This window comes from Lithobates pipiens, unplaced genomic scaffold, assembly GCF_037356315.1.
Source record: "Lithobates pipiens isolate NorthernLeopardFrog02 unplaced genomic scaffold, aLitPip1_a1.2 Scaffold_27, whole genome shotgun sequence".
Lineage (NCBI taxonomy): Eukaryota > Metazoa > Chordata > Amphibia > Anura > Ranidae > Lithobates > Lithobates pipiens.
Genome location: NW_027507788.1, coordinates 45,758,524 through 45,777,637, shown reverse-complemented (window position 1 = coordinate 45,777,637; position 19,114 = coordinate 45,758,524). Strand labels below are relative to the sequence as shown.

The 19,114-nt window shown below is 43.3% G+C and overlaps 1 protein-coding gene across 1 annotated transcript in view; it reads left to right on the top strand.

Moving 5' to 3' along the window:
• Positions 1 to 18,586, top strand: part of HOATZ (HOATZ cilia and flagella associated protein) — an 89,376-nt gene extending 70,790 nt beyond the window's left edge. The window contains exons 5-6 of the mRNA XM_077456939.1: positions 8,829 to 8,881; positions 16,565 to 18,586. Of these exons, the coding sequence (XP_077313065.1) occupies positions 8,829 to 8,881; positions 16,565 to 16,625 (114 nt within the window). The 3' untranslated portion in view covers positions 16,626 to 18,586. The remainder of the gene's footprint in view (positions 1 to 8,828; positions 8,882 to 16,564) is intronic.
• The last annotated feature ends 528 nt before the right edge of the window (positions 18,587 to 19,114 follow it).

Sequence of the window (19,114 nt, the reverse complement as noted above, 5' to 3'; positions counted from 1 at the left end):
ACAACTTCCTGTGCTCTCTATCAGATGTGCATTGTTATCAGTTACAGCTATGCTATGTAAAATGGAGAAGGGGAGGTTTCTGTGGTCCTATCTTGTTTTTGTTGTCTCAATACAGTAAAGTGAGCAAGCGTTGTAACCCTTGAAGGGTGAATATAGAGAGAAATAAAGCTTAAAAAAACAATGAAAGCCACCACATGCAAGGAATAATAACCACTTGCGGACTGCCCATCGCACATATACTGAGGCAGGGCAGCCGCTCTGTGCCAGATCACGTTCCTAGTACGTCATCTGACACTTCTGTGACTGGGGCACGCCGCCGGCAACCCGCACCCGCTGTGATCACAAGGACACTGATCTTCCCTTAGTAAAAGCACCTCCGGCACAGTACACAAGCCTTGTCTAGGAACACATTTAACCCTTTCAGTTAACCTGTTCCCAGCCCGTGTCATTAGTACAGTGCATTTTTTTTAGCACTGATCACTGTATTGGTGTCACTGGTCCCCAAAAAGTGTCAGTTAGTGTCTGATTTGTCCACCACATTATCGCAGGGGGGAGGGGTGGATCGCTGCATTACCATCTGTCCCCCGTAGGAACCGGCTGCCACTGGTGATACTCCATTTTCAGAGGTTACAGTTATAGCAAATTAGAGTGTCAGTTCTACTTTCAGAAGATAAAGATAAACGTAAGCTTCTCTCTTCTTTAGCATTACTTCAACTGCAAATATGAGAGACAACGGGTGACATACAGTATAATAATATCTCAGTAAAATTTGTTCTGGCTTTGCCTTCACTGGTTGCTAAACAGGGATAGAAATCTCTGTCAGCCCGATTTTGGAATTTTAAATGGTATGCAAAAGATGATGATTTAGGGTCAGTTCACACTAGGGCAATGCCAGACATCGCATGTGAAACACACGGCATTGCTGTACACATCACATGCAATGTCTGTTCAATGCGAATTTCAGCCATACAGACTGTATGGCTGAATTCGCATTGCATTCGGACCATACTCACACAGGACCCTTTTTTTGTTCCGCTCCACAATCGGATCGCATGGGTGATTGTGGGGTGTCCTTAACTTAAAATACACTCCACAATCAGTTCAGATGAACAGGTTTGTGATTTAGATGTGGTGCGAATTTACTGTGAATTTGCGCCACATCTAGTATGAAGCCTCAATGTAAAATAATTTAAGGAAACATATGCAAGTAATATGCACTCAGTACATACTCCATCCCTCAATCCTATGCTTAGAACATAACACACCCCTCAACCCTACACTCAGTACGTAGTGCACCCCTATCCCTCAACCCTACACTCAGTACATAGCCCACCCCTCAACACTATGCTTAGTACATAGCACACCCCTCAACCCTACACTCAGTACGTAGCGCACCCCTCAACCCTACACTCAGTACATAGCGCACCCCTCAACCCTACACTCAGTACGTAGCACTCAGTACGTAGCTCACCCTTGAACCCTACACTCAGTACGTAGCGCACCCATCAACCTTACATTCAGTGCGTAGCGCACCCCGCAACTCTGCACTCAGTATGTAGGGCACCCCTGCACCCTGCACTCAGTATGTAGCGCACCCCTGCACTCAGTACATAGCGCAACCCTGAACCCTGCACTTAGTACATAGCGCACCCCTGAACCCTTCACTCAGTATGTAACCCACCCCTGAACGCTGCAGTCAGTAGGTAGCCCACCCCTGAACCCTGCACTCAGTATGTAACGCACCCCTGGACCCTGCACTCTGTACATAGCGCACCCCTCAACCCTGCACTCTGTAGTGCACTTTTCAGTCCTGCACATTGTGTGTAGCACTCCCCTCAACTGTATTCTGTATGTAGGGTACTCTTAAACCCTGCACTCTGCATATTTTATAGATACAAGGAAGCTTTGTTTTGTTTAACCACGCCCCTTAAGCCCCTCCCAATGGTAAGACTTTAGCCACACCCACATTTTGCAGCAGCGTGCCGCAGGTCAACTCTTGCCTTAAGTGTCCCTCATTCTGAAGTTTAAAAGTTGGGAGGTATGAGGTTGTATATGAAGGCTTTCCTTCTTGAATAATGCTGTGATCTGTGAGGTGGGACTTGGAAAGTTTGGACTCTTTCTGTAGGGATGACTGTGCAGGACTAAATGCTAATTAGGATGCATTCAATCCCACCCACCATTAGAGCTGTGAAGGAAGTTACATCATTTGCAGAGTCTGAAAGACTACAAAGGGGAGTGTTATAGACTGTAGAGGCTACAGGGAGGGGAAGTGGAATAGACAGAGTCTTTCAGCAGGATATACAGAGTGTCACATGACATAACCCCACAACTAAACCCAGAAGATCAGGGGATCTGCAGACAACAGAGCAACATGCTACAGAGGTATGGTCTATGAATGATCATTCCATTCAGTTCCTGTAAAAAGAGAGTTGGAGTTCAGCTTTAAATAAGCTTTTCAAATGTGTGAAGTTCTACTTTAACTTTGTTGATTAACTTTAACCCCATGCCGACCAGCTCACGCCGATATACGTTGCCAGAAGGGCACCTATAGGCATATTAACGCACCTGTACGTTGCCCCTTTAAGACCTGGAATTGTGGGTGTGCACACTCGCCATGGGCTCCGTGATCGCGAATGCGGGTCCCATATACTCTGTCCACTGGGATACCCGCGATTGGCTCACAGAGAGGAAGAACGGGGAAATGCTGATGTAAACAAGCATTTCCCCATTCTTCCTAGTGACAGGACACTGATCACCGCTCCCTGTGATCGGGAGTGATGATCGGTGTCATGACACGCGTAGCCCATCCCCTCCATAGTTAGAACACATCCCTAGGACACACTTAACCCCTGCAGTGTCCCTACTGGTTAACTCCTTCACTGCCAGACACATTTACACAGTAATCAGTGCATTTTTAATCGCACTGATTGCTGTATAAATGTGAATGGTTCCAAAATAGTGCCAAAAGTGTCCGATCTGTCCGCCATGATGTCGTAGTCATGATAAAAATCGCAGATACCTGCCATTACTATTAAAAAAATAATAATATTGATAAAAATGCCATAAAACTATCCCCTATTTTGTAAACGCTAAAACTTTTGCGCAAAGCAATCAATAAACGCTTATTGCGTTTTTTTTTTTAACCAAAAATATGTAGAAGAATACGTATTGGCCTAAACTGAGGAAATACATGTTTTTATATATTTTTGGGGGAATATTTATTATAGCAAAAAGTAAGAAATATTGCGTTTTTTTTTTTTTTCTAAATTTACACTCTTTTTTTGATTATAGCACAAAAAATAAAAACCGCAGAGGTGATCAAATACCACCAAAAGAAAGCTGTATTTGTGTGGAAAAAAGAACGTAAATTTTGTTTGGGTGCCACGTCGCACGACCGCGCAATTGTCAGTTACAACGACGCAGTGCCGAATCGCAAAAAAACGCTCTGGTCTTTGGCTAGCCAAATGCTCCGGGGCTGAAGTGTTTAAAGCGCATTTGTATCTAATGACAATTTGATAAGTGTCCACATTTTTATTTTTTTTTTTTGCTGAAAATATATAAGTAAATATACCATGAATATAAATGTCTGGCTGAAACATGTCCAGTTAATGTAATTTGATTGCTTACTGAGCTCTCATTAATTATAAGGCAGTGCCTGAAGGATGTTTAGCAGGCTGATGGCTGGAGGCTCTTCATATAATGGTACTGCAGGATAGCAACGTGAAATGTTGTACATCAAACTGCCACTGCTGTTTCAGCTCCTGCCAGTGATTTATGAACCCATTGCACTGCCATTCTCAGTCTGCCATCCTAATCCTTATTGATCCCTTTTTAAATTGGGTATTAATAATACATTGTAGGTTATCCCATTGCAGAGCTGCTGCAGCTGTAATTACTGCATGAGCTTTTGCTTGCTGGAGCAGTTTGCTGCTGATCGATGCAAGCTGTTTGTAAACACAGCACAGACGTTAATACTCTTTTTCACAAACTAATTTTTTTTTTTGTTTAAAGTGACTGTGCTAAAAAAATAAAAAAAAATAAAATAAAATAAAAAAAGCCTCCTCTTTAAAAATAATACCTACTACCACCACCAGTAAAAAAAAAAATCTTTGCTTTCTTTTAGAGGTTGGGTGTGTTGAAAGTCTGCATCTCATCACTGCACACTGCGGTTCCACCCAAAAGCTACTCTGTCATTCGTTTCCCTTTAGACCCAATTCACGCCTGCAAACACATCACAAATTTTTGTGCAATTGCACTTTTTTTTTTTTTTTTTGCAGTAAGCGCACAGCTGTCCATGTTTGGAGCACCATTAAGAATTAACGTAAACCTGCCAAAATTTTTTTTCCAGTTCATACATGTTGGGGAAAATGCATAAGCAATGAATATAAAATAGGACAAGTAAAAAACACATAGGGGTTTGTGACAAACCCAAACGGGCCAGGAGCTTTTGGAAGGGACTTGGGGCTTGTCTTCAACCCACTGATTATGGCCCATAGAGGTTATTTTTTCTTCCTCTCGGTCAGAGCATGGAAAAGAGCTCAGTTCAACCTCTAATCCAGCCTTTCTCAACCTTTTCAACACAGAGGAACCCTTGAAATAGTTCTCCAGTCTTGGAGAACCCCTGCTAAAAAATAGAAATCTACAACTCATGATACATTAGTGCAGGGGTTGACAAATTTGCTTGGAATCTAGGAGCCAGCTAAAAAAGTTAGGAGCCAGGTCCGTGACGGCGATCTGGACCTGTCCCTGGCCTGACATGGAGACGAGTGAGGGGAAGATAGCCCCCAGCCCCCACCTGTCTCCAAGTCATTGCCCATAGCTCTTAGAGGGACATTTTTAAATTGCATTTTAGTGTAAATATGAGATGTGAGGTCTCTCTGACCCCAGATCTCATATATAAAAGAGGACCTGTCATGCTTTTTTCTATTACAAGGGATTTTTACATTCCTTGTAATAGGAATAAAAGTGACACACATTTTTTTTTTTTTTTTTTAAAGAACAGTGAAAAAAATAAAAATAAAAGTTAAGATAAGAAAAAAAAATTGTTTTAAATGCGCCCTGTCTTGCCAAGCTTGCGTGCAGAAGCGAACGCATATATGAAAGCGGTGTTCAAACCACACATGTGAGGTATCGCTGCGATCGGTAGAGTGAGAGCAATAATTCTATCCCCAGACCTCCTCTGTAACTCAAAACGTGCAACCTGAAGAATTTTTTAAACGTCGCCTATGGAGATTTTAAAGGGTAAAAGTTTGTCGCCATTCCATGAGCGGGCGCAATTTTGAAGCGTGACATGTTGGGTATCGATTTACTCGGCGTAACATTATCTTTCACAATATAAAAAAAAAAAAAATTGGGCTAACTTTACTGTTGTCTTTTTTTTTTATTAAATAAAAAAATTTTCCCCAAAAGAAGTGCGCTTGTAAGTCCGCTGTGCAAATATGGTGTGACAGACAGTATTGCAACGACCACCATTTTACTCTCTAGGGTGTTAGAATAAATAATAAAAAAAAAAAATATTATATATTATATATATATATATATATATATATATATATATATATATATTTATATTAATATAATATATATATATATATTTATTTATTTTATTTTATTTATTTTTTTGTTTTGTTTAGGGGTTCTAAGTAAAGGGATGGAGAAAGACTGGCCCATTAGCATTGTTGGTTGTAATTCCAATGGCCACCACAAGAGGGCGCCAGATTCCAGAAGGAACCATAGGATCACAGAAGGCCTCAAAGCCGGGGGCTCAATTACCGGCCGCCTGCGGCGCGGCCCGATGCGATCACGCGGCCCGACGCGATCGCGCGGGGGGGGGTCCACGGAGACGGGATACCCCCAGCTATGCTGCCCCAGGCGCAAGGTCGCTGATTCTAGTCGCCAATGCGACCTGGCGACCGGGTTTTGTCGAGCACTGCATTAGTGTGATGGTCAGTGGGAAGAATGGTCCTTACACTTGTGCTGCAGCTAGCAACCGTGGAAGAGAATGGGCTGACTCAGGAGGAGGGGGGGCTTTTTTTCTGCCCCTCACAAAGTGCCGCCCTAGGCCTGGGCCTTTTTGGTCTAGGCCAAGACACGGCACTCCCCCTAGAGGGGAATGTCCTCCTGGGGGTATAAAGTAAGTGTCTGGGTTTAAATAAAGAGCCATTCCTTTGGCTTTTACCTCAACATTTTGTCTGTGTATGATGCTTGGGGTAAAGGACCGGTATTACCTCTCGGTCTGCTGAAAGGGTCTGGAGGACAGGAGGCACTGTTTGGAGAAAGTGTCCAGATGGGGTGCCAGGCGGTCCATCATAGGGTTGATTTACTAAAGGCAGATAGCCTGTGCAGAATGCGATGCATCATGAATGTGGCAAAGCTTTGTAAAGAATTCAGATTCAAGGGAAATTTTAAAAGCAGCATTTTTGCTTGCACATGATTGGATGATGGCTATCAGAACTTTACCACATTCACTAAGCTCTGGAGGAAAATGAGCGCAACTTCGCTTGCGAAATGTACAGACTATTTGACTTTAGCAAATCAACCGCATAATATAGATCCATGGCTTTCATGGCAAATATTTATAACTAGAAAATATTTAATTTCTGTGTGTACAAGAGTAGTTTTAGCTGCATACGTCTGATTTTAAGTGTTAAAAAAGTGTTAAAAAATTGTAAGGTTTCCCCCCTCCCTGAAGGTCCTTTGTTGGCAGTAGATTGGAGTTTCATCTTCTGGACACACAGACTTACAGTAAGCACTCTGAGTACAATAGATCCAGTAGAATATCAAATTCAAGACAAATAAATGCATTTCAGACTGTACAGTCTGCTTGTTTTCCTGTCTGCTTTAAAATATCAAAATGCTCTTATAATGGAGTTGTCTTTAATAGTTTGGATAATTTTATGTCTGTATAAAAGCATTTTGGTGGTGTCTTGGAGCTCGCCAGTGAACAGTAGCGGCCTGTCCATAGGGGGCACACGGGCATCGCCCCCAAGGTGTTAAATTTTTTTTTTAAATTGTTGCTTTAAAAGTGACCAGGCACCGGCCACACAGTGGTCAGCTGATTGCAGGCTGGGAAGCTGATTTTCCCATGTTTAGGGTGTGATTGGGGCGCACGCAATGCGCTCGCAAACACCCCCACTCTACTGTGATTTGTCAGTGTGCCTATTGTAACTGGCTAGAATTGGTGCGACAGAGACCAGAGGAGAGGACAGTGGGCAGTGCTATTTTTGTCACTTTCCGGTGTGTGCGTGCGGTGGATTCGGAGATGAGCGGCGCCATTGAAGGTAAACGCTGGCCTGGCGCTGCAAACCCCAGACATTCTCTTCTCTTGCTGCCCGCCCTCTGTTCCGCACAGCCACACCCTGACTCCATGTTCCAGGTTCCTAGTTCCTATGCCAATGCATGATGCCTGCCTGTGCCTGATTTATCCACAAGACTGTCAGACTCGGACACATGTGCAGCTGGACATCAGGGGCCTTTTTTGGGGAATAGTATTGTCTTCTTTCAAGTGCCTGGATGTTGTGTGTGTGTATATAGCTATATACACATGACATCTAGGAGGGGCGGCACACAGAGCTGACAGGGAGAAAAGGGAGGGGGTGAAGGACACAGGAGCAGAAAGGAGAGCTGTAGATAGCAGGCTGCAGATGACAGAGGCACCTAAACTGACCACGGTGTCAGGGCTCAGCAGCCCTGATTATCGTGGTCAGTTTACAGGGTTGAGGGCATAGCCAGGCAGGATAAGCCAGGTATTACAGGTGTTACCGGAGGCCAAATCACATAGCACAAGTACAAAAGGATTACCACTCCAGCTGATGGACCTGTGTTCACACCATCCTTGTGTTTCAGAAGATGGAGGGTGCTGGCTCATTAAAGATAACAAGAGAAATCAAGTAGGACAGCCGCACTCCGATATAATGAATGCCTTTATTGATAAAACTTAGTCCATACACCAACAGAGGAACAGGTACAGATGATACTGATGCGTTTTGCACCATTAGTGGCGCTTAGTCAGAAGATTGCTTGCCATTTTAAAAATGTGATCTGACACTGACAGCTACAGTTCAAGCATGGTGTCTGTCGCCTGTGTTTTGAGTGGCCTGAGCCTGCTTCCCATATCGCCATTCAAATTTAGGATCAACAGCATTAACTGAAACCACAAATATCTGTGTTATCTTCAAAGATCTAAATGTTGTGCAACAAGCAAATTGGGGATATAACCCTGTCTATCTTTTCTATTGCCACCATACAAAAATTGACCATGAAAAGTTATTTTCTTGACATTGAGCAGTTTCATTGTTATAAAAACTCTCTTAGCTGCAAATTCGCAAGAGAAGTATGGCCAAAGTTTTGTGGCCATTCTTCTCTTCTGGGTCACAGGAGTGCACTTACGTTTTTATATCCTGTGACCCAAACAGCCAAGACAGTAGGCTAATGTGTCATAGATCCTCTCCAAGCTCCGGAAGGAGCCCTGATTGACAGCTGGCTTCAGCTCTCAGGGTGTGTCTGAGAGCCTAAACCAGCTGCTCTTGTCCCCTTTCCATCCCGGCACTCCAGTGAGCACTGGAGGGGCAGAGTGGAGATCAGTGACTGACAGTCACAACTCTCTGCTCCGGGGAAACCAAGAAATCAACAGTCATGTGATCTATCAGTTTTTGAGCTTAAAGCAGTGGGAGACAGGTGCAGAATCGGGCTGATGTTGCAGCTTGGAGGTGAGTATAAATGTTTGTTTTTCACACAGTTCTCCTTTATTTTGATTTGTTATCCAATGTTTTGCTGTGAAATTTTCAGTATACCAACTGCTCTAATGCACACATTGCTCTATATTTTAGAAAGAACTTGTATCTCTTGGCCATAGACCAGTAATTGCAGAAGAAGAGCCAAGGTAAGTTACATATAGTTCCATAGTTAAACTGGTTGAAAAAAGACACACGCACACAAATATAAAACCTCCATATACACAATCCTATACCCACAGTTGATCCAGAGGAAGGCAAAAAAAAAAACATGATCCAATTTGCACCAGTGGGGGGAAAGATTCCTTCCCCAAGAGGCAATTGGATATTCCATGGATCAATTTTACCTATGATTTTTAGTATCCAGTTATGGTATGTACATTTAGGAAAATATCCAGGCCTTTTTACAACAATCCACTGAGCTGTCCAGAACCAGCTCTTGAGTGAGTCTATTCCTAATCTTGCTATGAAGAAGCCTTTTTTATTTGGAGAGTAAATATATTTTCCTGTAACTGTAGAGCGTGCCCCCTTGTCCTCTGTGATTACTATATGGATCCCTTATGTATTTATACTAGGAGTGCACTGATACCGATACTAGCATCAGTATCGGTGCTGATATAGAGCATTTTCATGAGTACTTGTACTCATGCAAATGCTCCAATACTTAATCTGATACCTCCCGGCAGGGCCGCTGATAGGCCAGTACAGCTGGCACTGTTGTACCGGGCCTAGCATCCTAAGCATAGCAGAGGGGACCGGGCAGCCTCAAAGATGATCGGTGCGGTGGTGGGGGCAGTTACAAACACCAATCTCCCTGTATAATTTTCAATAAAGCAGCCAACAGCCGCTTCTCCTCCTATGTTTCCGATGTCAGCTGCTTTATTGAAAACTATACAGTGAGCTTGGTGCTTATAACTGCCCCCACCACTGCACCGATCACCCCCAGCTGTCCCCTGTGTCCTCCCCCAGCTTCACGTGTCCTCCACTGGCTCCCGGTGTCCTCCGTGTGCTCCTCCGGCTCCTCATTTACTGGTTCCTTCCTTTTCTGAATGCACAGAGTCAGTAATCACTGTGTTTATGATGCTTCAGTTTATGAATGAAGAGGAGCCTCTGTTTCCTGTTCATTCATCTTCAGTGCAGCTGAGGCTGCAGAGAAAGGGGCTGGGGAGTTTGTGTCCTCAGTCCCTTACCTGTTTCAAAAGAAAGATCTCAGGGGTCTGTTTAGACCCCTGATATCTCATCAAAGCCACCCCCCAACAGGGCTAATAATAAAATAAAATAAAAAGAATTGTAATAAATAAAAATGTAAAGGTTAAATTGTAAAAATAATAAAAGAAAAAAAAACACTAAACTGTGACAATGTGAATGAGCCCTAAGATTTTTTTTTTGTGTGTTTTAGGTGTTACAGATTTAGTTTTAAGGTAAATTTAAAGTGAACCTTTCCTTTGCCCATGCAGCACAAAGGAGAGGGTCATTTAACCCCTTCCTCCTCAAGCAGCGTGTCTTTTTCTTTTCCTGCCCAGCACCTCTGCATTTGGCAACTAAGGAAAAGGAAGTCTGGTCTAAGCTCCAAACCAACTTGTCCATGGTAACCCAGATCTGTGGACTTTCATGGGCCCCTGAGCAAAGTAATGCACTGGTGCCCCTCCCAATTTTATGCACCTTCTCTAAAGAATTCAAGTATAAATAGTTGATAGAATTAAATATATACAGTACTGTGCAAAAGCTTTAGGTAAGTTTGAAGAAATGCTGTAAAGTAATGTAGCGGCCACCACCCTTGCTAGGCGGCCTTGATTTGTTGGGCTTACCAGTTATCTTCTCTCGGCCTGCTCTTCCACATCTAGTGGTTCCCAGGGTTGATACCCAACGACTTGAACACTGACACAGATGAAGTCCTTTAACAAAGGTTTTATTTTGCAGCAATAGCATCCAATAACACAGTCTCTTGTGGGAACAGAGGGCACGGGTGAAGAACTCAGGCACCTTGAACTGCGGCCTAGCAAAGTCTCCAATTCCACCCAGAGAGTAGCCACTTGCAGCTGGGTATCTCAAGGCTGAACAGATCTCTAGCCAGAGATCATGGCAGTCAGCGATTGACTCAAAACTTGAAACAGTCCTGTGAACGTGGACGAGTTGTAACTAAAGGTGAACAGGAACCTTTTCCTCAGTACCTGGAACGTTTCCCGTCTCCTCAATGGTACTGGAAAAGCGTGAATTTGTCAATGTCCTTCCCAACTCAGTAACCAGGCACTTCCCAGGATGCCTCTTGCCGACCCTCCTCCGAAGAGTCCTCCCCCAGTCACTTCCACGAGCTGTGGTGCCTCTCCAAGCCGAGAGCACATCCGGACATCTTGAATCCTCCCACAGTAACTGTGCCTCGGACCAGCCGGGTCCGAGACTCGGGAACAGACGGATCCCTACCCCAGACCAGGCAGGTCTATCAGGGCCTACAACAGGAACATGTTGCGGGGTGTCAAACACCCTGTGACCAGGACCCCTCACGGGCTACCCCAGTCCTGGAACCAGAACAGACCACACGGGTCTCACAAACTTCTTTCTTCTGAACACGTGACCCACACCTCTTAAAAACTCCTTCCCAGACTCCTCAGCAGGCCCCGGCACTCCCACTGATTGGTTCAGAGAAGGCTAATACTTAAACATCCAACCAGGCCTGGCTCTGGCCTGTCATGTGCACCTCACCGTTCACATGACCAGGCAGAACTTCCAAACACAACCTGGCCAGACTAGTGTTCTGAGGCAAAATCTAAATTTACATGCGAAAATCCAAAATGTCATCCGCTACAGTAATAAAAAAAAATATATATATATATATATATATATATATATGTATATATATATGTATATTATACAGGATTTATATAGCGCTAACCGTTTGGGCAGCGCTTTACAACATGAGGGCAGACAGTACAGTTACAATACATTTCAATAATAAGAATCAGAGGGCTCTGCTCGTTAGAGCTCACAATCTAGAAGGGATGGTTAAGTGGAACAAAAAGTTAATAGCTGTGAGGGATGATAAGATGGAGAAAATGAAAATATAGTTGTTAGGTGTGGGTAGGATAAGCTTCTCTAAAGAGGAGGGTTTTCAGGAATCTCAAGCCGCGTACACACGGGCGGACTGTATGGCCTACTTAGTCCGTCATACAATCCGACGGACAGTCCGTCATACTTTCGAATGAACGGACTTGACCACACACACCACTTTTTGAGCGGACTAATACGGCGTACTAAGTCCGCCATACTATCCACCCTACTTTTGAAATGAACGGACTCGCCCATACACGCGGAGGAAAGTCCGCTCATTTCGAGCGCGTCTCCAGGTAGGCGGGGCCCGCGAAGGAGACCCCGCCGCCTGGTATGGACTTAAAAGGGAACCCCAACGCCGCAAAAAATCGGTGTGGGGGTCCCCCCCAAGTCCACAACAGACCCTTGTCCGAGCACGCTACCCGGCCGGCCAGGAAAGGGGGGCGAGCGAGCGCCCCCCTCCTAAACCGTACCAGGCCGTGTGCCCTCAACATGGGGGGTGCCTTGGGGAAGGGGGGGCCGCGCGGCCCCCCCACCCCAAAGCACCTTGTCCCCATGTTGATGAGGACAAGGGCCTCTTCCCGACAACCCTGGTCGTTGGTTGTCGGGGTCTGCGGGCGGGGGGCTTATCGGAATCCGGGAGCCCCCTTTAATAAGGGGGCCCCCGGATACCGGCCCCCCACCCTATGTGAATGAGTATGGGGTACAATGTACCCCTACCCATTCACCTGTAAAATAAAAGTACAAAAAAAAACACAACACACGAGATAAAATACTTTATTGCACAACTCCGGGGGTCTTCCGTCTTCGGGGGTCTTCTTGCCGGACTCCTCCGCTATCTTCTTGTAGCTCTTTTGCTAGCGGAGGAGTCCGGCTTTCTTCCTCGCCGCCGGCCTCTTCTCCCGACTTCGGGGGTCTTGTCCCCCTCTTCGGTTCTTCTGTCGCCGCCGTCGCCGGGTGCAGAAAAATGGCAGCAGATTTCTTTCTTTAAAAAAACTGTGTGCAAGTGTACCTAGAAGAATTGATGCTGTTTTAAAGGAAGAGTGGTAACACCAAATATTGATTTTGTTGGGATTTTTCTTCTCCATTTTGTTAATTGATAAAAATAAACTATTAACACTCCTAACATTTTAGCACAGTAATATATACTGTACTTTCAATAAAATCTATTTTAAAAATAAGAAAACATGGCATTAATAAAAGACTAAGCAACACAAATATCCAAACAATATAAAAAAGTTTTGAAGAACAAAAATATGGCAACCTGGGTAGGCTTTTTAGTCTGAAATTATCTCAAATTAAAGTGATTGCAAAGGCTCGTTTTGCGCAGTGTAGCCCCGATCCTCAAATTCTCAGTTCCCCAGCGGCTCTCGCGGCCCTCCTCACTTCAGATAACCTCGTAGGAGAAGCGCTCTCCTGGGGGGTTACCTTGCGGGCGTGCTCCTGAGTCCAGCATTTGCGTCCATAGACACGAATGCCAGACTCGGCCCTGCCCGGCACCCGCGTTTTAGGCTGCACTGCTATCTATCCAATCAAGAGCCGGGACCACGTGCAGAGAGGGACAGCACGTCTCCAGCGTGGCAATTACGGGGCTCATGTAAGTAAAACGGCGGGGCTGGGGGGATGGTCACTGCCACAACCCCTTTAAATTCATCCCCTGTACACACCGGTCCTGCCCTCTCTACACACTGCCTCTCTCTCTACACTGACCCTCTTTTTCTTCTGTACGCACTGCTCCCATTACTTTTTTACACTATCCCCCTCCCTATACATGCTGCCCTCTGTCATAAATGCCTCTCCCAGCCTGTCAGCTGCCTGTATTTATGTACAGTGCCTTGCGAAAGTATTCGGCCCCCTTGAACTTTTCAACCTTTTGCCACATTTCAGGCTTCAAACATAAAGATATAAAATATACATTTTTTGTGAAGAATCGCCAACAAGTGGGACACAATTGTGAAGTGGAATGAAATCTATTGGATAATTTAAACTTTTTTTAGCAAATAAAAAACTGAAAAGTGGTGCGTGCAAAATTATTCGGCCCCTTTTACTTTCAGTGCAGCAAACTCACTCCAGAAGTTCAGCGAGGATCTCTGAATGATCCAATGTTGTCCTAAATGACTGATGGTGATAAATAGAATCCACCTGTGTGTAATCAAGTCTCTGTATTAATGCACCTGCTCTGTGATAGTCTCAGGGTTCTGTTGAAAGCGCAGAGAGCATCATGAAGACCAAGGAACACACCAGGCAGGTCCGTAATACTGTTGTGGAGAAGTTTAAAGCCGGATTTGGATACAAAAAGATTTCCCAAGCTTTAAACATCCCAAGGAGCACTGTCCAAGCGATCATTTTGAAATGGAAGGAGTATCAGACCACTGCAAATCTACCAAGACCTGGCCGTCCCTCTAAACTTTCAGCTCAGACAAGGAGAAGACTGATCAGAGATGCAGCCAAGAGGCCCATGATCACTTTGGATGAACTGCAGAGAACTACAACAATCAGTCGTACACTGCACAAATCTGGCCTTTATGGAAGAGTGGCAAGAAGAAAGCCATTTCTCAAAGATATCCATAAAAAGTCTCGTCTAAAGTTTGCCACAAGCCACCTGGAAGACACACCAAACATGTGGAAGAAGGTGCTCTGGTCAGATGAAACCAAAATCGAACTTTTTGCCCACAATGCAAAACGATATGTTTGGCGTAAAAGCAACACAGCTCATCACCCTCAACACACCATCCCCACTGTCAAACATGGTGGTGGCAGCATCATGGTTTGGGCCTGCTTTTCTTCAGCAGGGACAGGGAAGATGGTTAAAACTGAGGGGAAGATGGAAGCAGCCAAATACAGGACCATTCTGGAATGCAAACCTGTTGGAGTCTGCAAAAGACCTGAAACTGGGATGGAGATTTATTTTCCAACAAGACAATGATCCCAAACATACAGCAAAATCTACAAAGGAATGGTTCACAAATAAACGTATCCAGGTGTTAGAATGGCTAAGTCAAAGTCCAGACCTAAATCCAATCGAGAATCTGTGGAAAGAGCTGAAAACTGCTGTTCACAAACGCTCTCCATCCAACCTCACTGAGCTCGAGCTGTTTTGCAAGGAAGAATGGGCAAGAATTTCAGTCTCTCGATGTGCAAAACTGATAGAGACATACCGCAAGCGACTTGCAGCTGTAATCGCAGCAAAAGGTGGCTCTACAAAGTATTAACGCAAGGGGGCCGAATAATTTTGCACGCCCCAATTTTCATTTTTTTATTAGTTAAAAAAGTTTCAAAAATCCAATAGATTTCGTTCCACTTCACAATTGTGTGCCACTTGTTGGTGATTCTTCACAAAAAATAAACATTTTATATCTTTGTTTGAAGCCTGAAATCTGGAAAAAGGTTGAAAAGTTCAAGGGGGCCGAATACTTTCGCAAGGCACTGTATGTCTGTATGTTATTGTATGGCCTTGTTTACACAGGCAAACTTAAGTGTACACCTGTGCGAGGGCCATGTTTTCCCGTACAAGCATGAGGATGCACAGGTGTTCAGTGAATCCTCTTGCACGTAGCCTCTGGCTCCTATAGGCATATGCCTACTGTGCCTAATGGTGCATCCAGTCCTGGCTGAAAACCAACATACTTACTACAGCTGGTGTTGCAGTCAGGTTTGCATTGGATCAGCATTCAGGGACCAAGCTCAGTTTACATATTACCATATGTTTAGAAGCTCTCCTAATGGGGGTTTATGTCCTATTAGAAATGCAGTGCATATTTAGTTGGCTTAATATGCATTAAAAAAAACTGACTATTCAGTTTGTTTATTTATACATTTTTCTTATCGCTCTTCTCATTTCGCTAATTTCTTCTTTTATTTTTTTTTTACTAACGGCTCACTAAGCAAGTTTGTTTTAATACTTTTTGGTGCAGTTATTTAATTAGCATTATGAAGTGTCTGAGGTTTACATCTTTTGCTGCAGTCTCCTGCTGCAGCCCGGACTGTGGTTAAGAAAGCACTACAAGACATCTATATTGATTTCCTAGCAATTTAATCAGCGCTGAGACAAGGGTTTACCAACAGAGCCACTGTTGCAGGTGTTTTGGATAATGTTAACATCATATAATAACAGTAACTGACTTCAAGGCATGATTCATTATCTACATCTTTATTCTAAGATCAAACGTCTGGTCATACTGTGTGAATATTAACTTAAAGTGCAACTCCAGGAAAAAAAAAGACATGCTGCAAAGCTTTGCTTCATGCACTGCAAAATGATCTCCCTGCCATGCACAGCTGGCAGTACCACCATCAAACATGAAGTGTTCAAGTGAACAGGGCCATACCACGAGCCAAACACTAGACTCACAGTTGTGGCGTGGTATTCACAGATCCAGTTAGGCACTGCTCTATGAAAAGCAATCCGCCATGGTCCAATGGGATGTGCTTTTTTTTTTTTTTTGCCATCTGCACCTTCTGGATCAATTATCCAGAGCAAACGCATAGCAAGTAAAGTATGCTCTGCATTCTTCAAAGCAGGAGACATTTTCCTCTTTATGTACAGTCTGTATGTATGTGGTATGTAATTTGATTTAGCAAAGGATGACAATCCTGGCAAATTAAAAGCATCTGCAGTGAGCAATGCATTTTGTATTGCTGCAAACACCAACAGACTAACACATGCTCCTTTATGGATTTTACAGTAAATACAGCTGTTGAAGTCCAGCAAAGAAAAAAAATAACTTTCGGCTGGAGCAATACTATTGGATTTTTGTATTCTAATGTTGCATATGATCTTTTCCTAGGATTTCCACACCTGACACAGATGTTCTGGAAGATATACAGGCTGTCAAACAGCTTAGCTAACCAGAACCTTCTACAAGTAGAAGACTTCTTAACTTCTTCAGATCCTTCTAAATGTTACTATGAGTTTCCTTATTCGTTACTGTGGATCACATTAATTGTACACACATAATCAAACAGCAGAATGTGTATTGGGTTCATGGGTCAGGTGATTTTTAGCCATGCCACCCATCCAAAGCTGCAAAAAAAATAATGTATATGTATGTATATGTGTGAGTGTGTGTGTATATATATGTGAACAAGCTTTTTTTAATGTTACGTTATTGAAAAGTACTATTTATCAATCTGCTGTGATTTTCTGGACTGCCTCTACAATGTGTGGAACAACTTTGCCCTTGTTACACTACTTGTTTAAAGTTGAAGTTAAGTCAAAAATATATTTTTTCCCCTATAGCTGCAGTCCCATCACTTACCTGTAATGAAGCACGTCCCACATCGTAAGGCTGCTATTTGAAGTAAAAATCCTCTCTGCAGGGTGTCCAGTCCTCTTTCTGGCTCTAAACTTCTGGCAGGGGTTAATACCCATTTGGGTTGAACTGCATTCAGGATGTTTCCTTGGGCACCCACCCCCTTTTTCCTCCTTTTAATTTATTGGGGAAAGATCATGTATTGTGCACTGAACGTAGCATAATCTCTGAATGGGGAAGAGATTCTTGTCATTCATCCAATTCTCCAAAATTCAGAGAATTTATTATATTATGTGCAAACAATGCATTGCCTTTTATATGGAGAGCAGAGGAGGGGGCAAGTCCCAATCAGATCACCTTGGTTTCAGTTCAGCTGAAGACCCGAACCTATTAACCCCTACCGCGCTGGAATTCCAGTGCCAGAAAGAGGACCAGGCACCCCGCAGAGAAGATTTGTACAAAGCAACAGACTGCACAATGTTTGGCATACTTAATTATAGGTAAGTGACTGCAGCTATAGGTGAAAACTTTTTTTCACAAAACTTTTTAGCTGTAAAGTGATAGGAAACTCTAGTTCAAAAAATTCAAGTATGTGTTCTTAAATTCAAAAAAAGTACCTTCTATTGCTATCAGCTCCTTCCAAATCTCCAAATTCCTTTGTTTTTGAAATCCAGCTTCCTGTTAGCCCTTGTACACACGGTCGGAGATTCCGACAGAATGTGTCCTATGGGACCGTTTTGTCGGATAATCCGACTGTGTGTGGTCTCCATCGGACTGTTTCCGTCAGAGTATCCGATGGACCAAGTTTTCCAACTTGTCCGTAAAATTTTCCGACAAAATGCTCTGATCGGACATACTCCGATCATGTGTAGCCTACTCCAACGGACAAAGTGCCACGCATGCTCAGATCAAATTCCTAGACCAAAGCTATTGGCTACTAGCCTGAACGTAGTCCCGTCGTAACGAAATAACGTCATCACGTTATGTACAATGGGATTTTCCAACAACTTTGTCCGACCGTGTGTATGCAACAGTTTCGGACAAAATCTGTTGGACAAAATCCAATGGATTTGGTTGTCAGAATGTCCAACCGTGTGTACAAGGGCTTAGAGGGAGGCTATGTGGCTGTAGTCCTTCCTCATGGCCCCACTGTATGTAGGAACATAGCCACCCTCTCTTGCTCACCCCCAAGATGAGCTACGGGATTTGTAGTGCGCTTTAGAACAGTGCACATGACCACAACAAACATTGCTTGTTCCTTACAAATAAGAGCAAAGGAGAGGTTCCGGAGCTCATAGAGGACATTACAAGCAGGCAGAAAAACACAGTCAAAAGCTATATAAAGATATTTAATAAAAAAAAAAACAAAGATAGCTAGTGGATGGGTATAGATTATTTTAGAAAATAAGGATATTGTTTAGTGTCATGTTAACAATTCTGTTTCTTATAGAGATGTCCTATTATATTATTTTTAAGCCTGATGGAGGGGGTGCAACATCCTTGAAATGTGTTGATGTATTATTTCTAAAATAAAATATACCTTTTTTTTATATGAAATTCAAGTCTATGTCCTTTTTTGGATTGTTATACTCGTATTTCACCAATCTAATATAAAAAGAAAAGATAATGATTGGGCTTATGTAAGAGTCTAAATGTTCAGTCTAAAAAAATTATATTTGTGCAGGATTACATATGAAATATTTGTATTTGCCCCTTATTCTTAAATATATGTGAAGGCACCTCTGAGACTGGGAATAAAAGTCTTGCCAACATGTTTAATTGGATATTAAGATATTTAGTGCAGTCTGTTTTTAGCATTAAAATAGCAGTTCTTGTTTTTCCGAGTCCTCATTTAACTTGTTTTTTTTTTTGTTTTTTTTTACCAGTTGATCCTGCTGGGTAGATCAGTTATTTTTTCATGTCTTTTTATAAGAACGTTATTTATTCTGCACAGAGTAGTGTTATCACCCTTTGGCCAGATCAAGGTAAGGTCAATGCGTTTCTCATGTCAGTTGACCCGCTTGGTTAATAACTGTTAAATAGGTGAGCTGAACTGTCAGTGATAGTCATAGAAGATAAATGGCA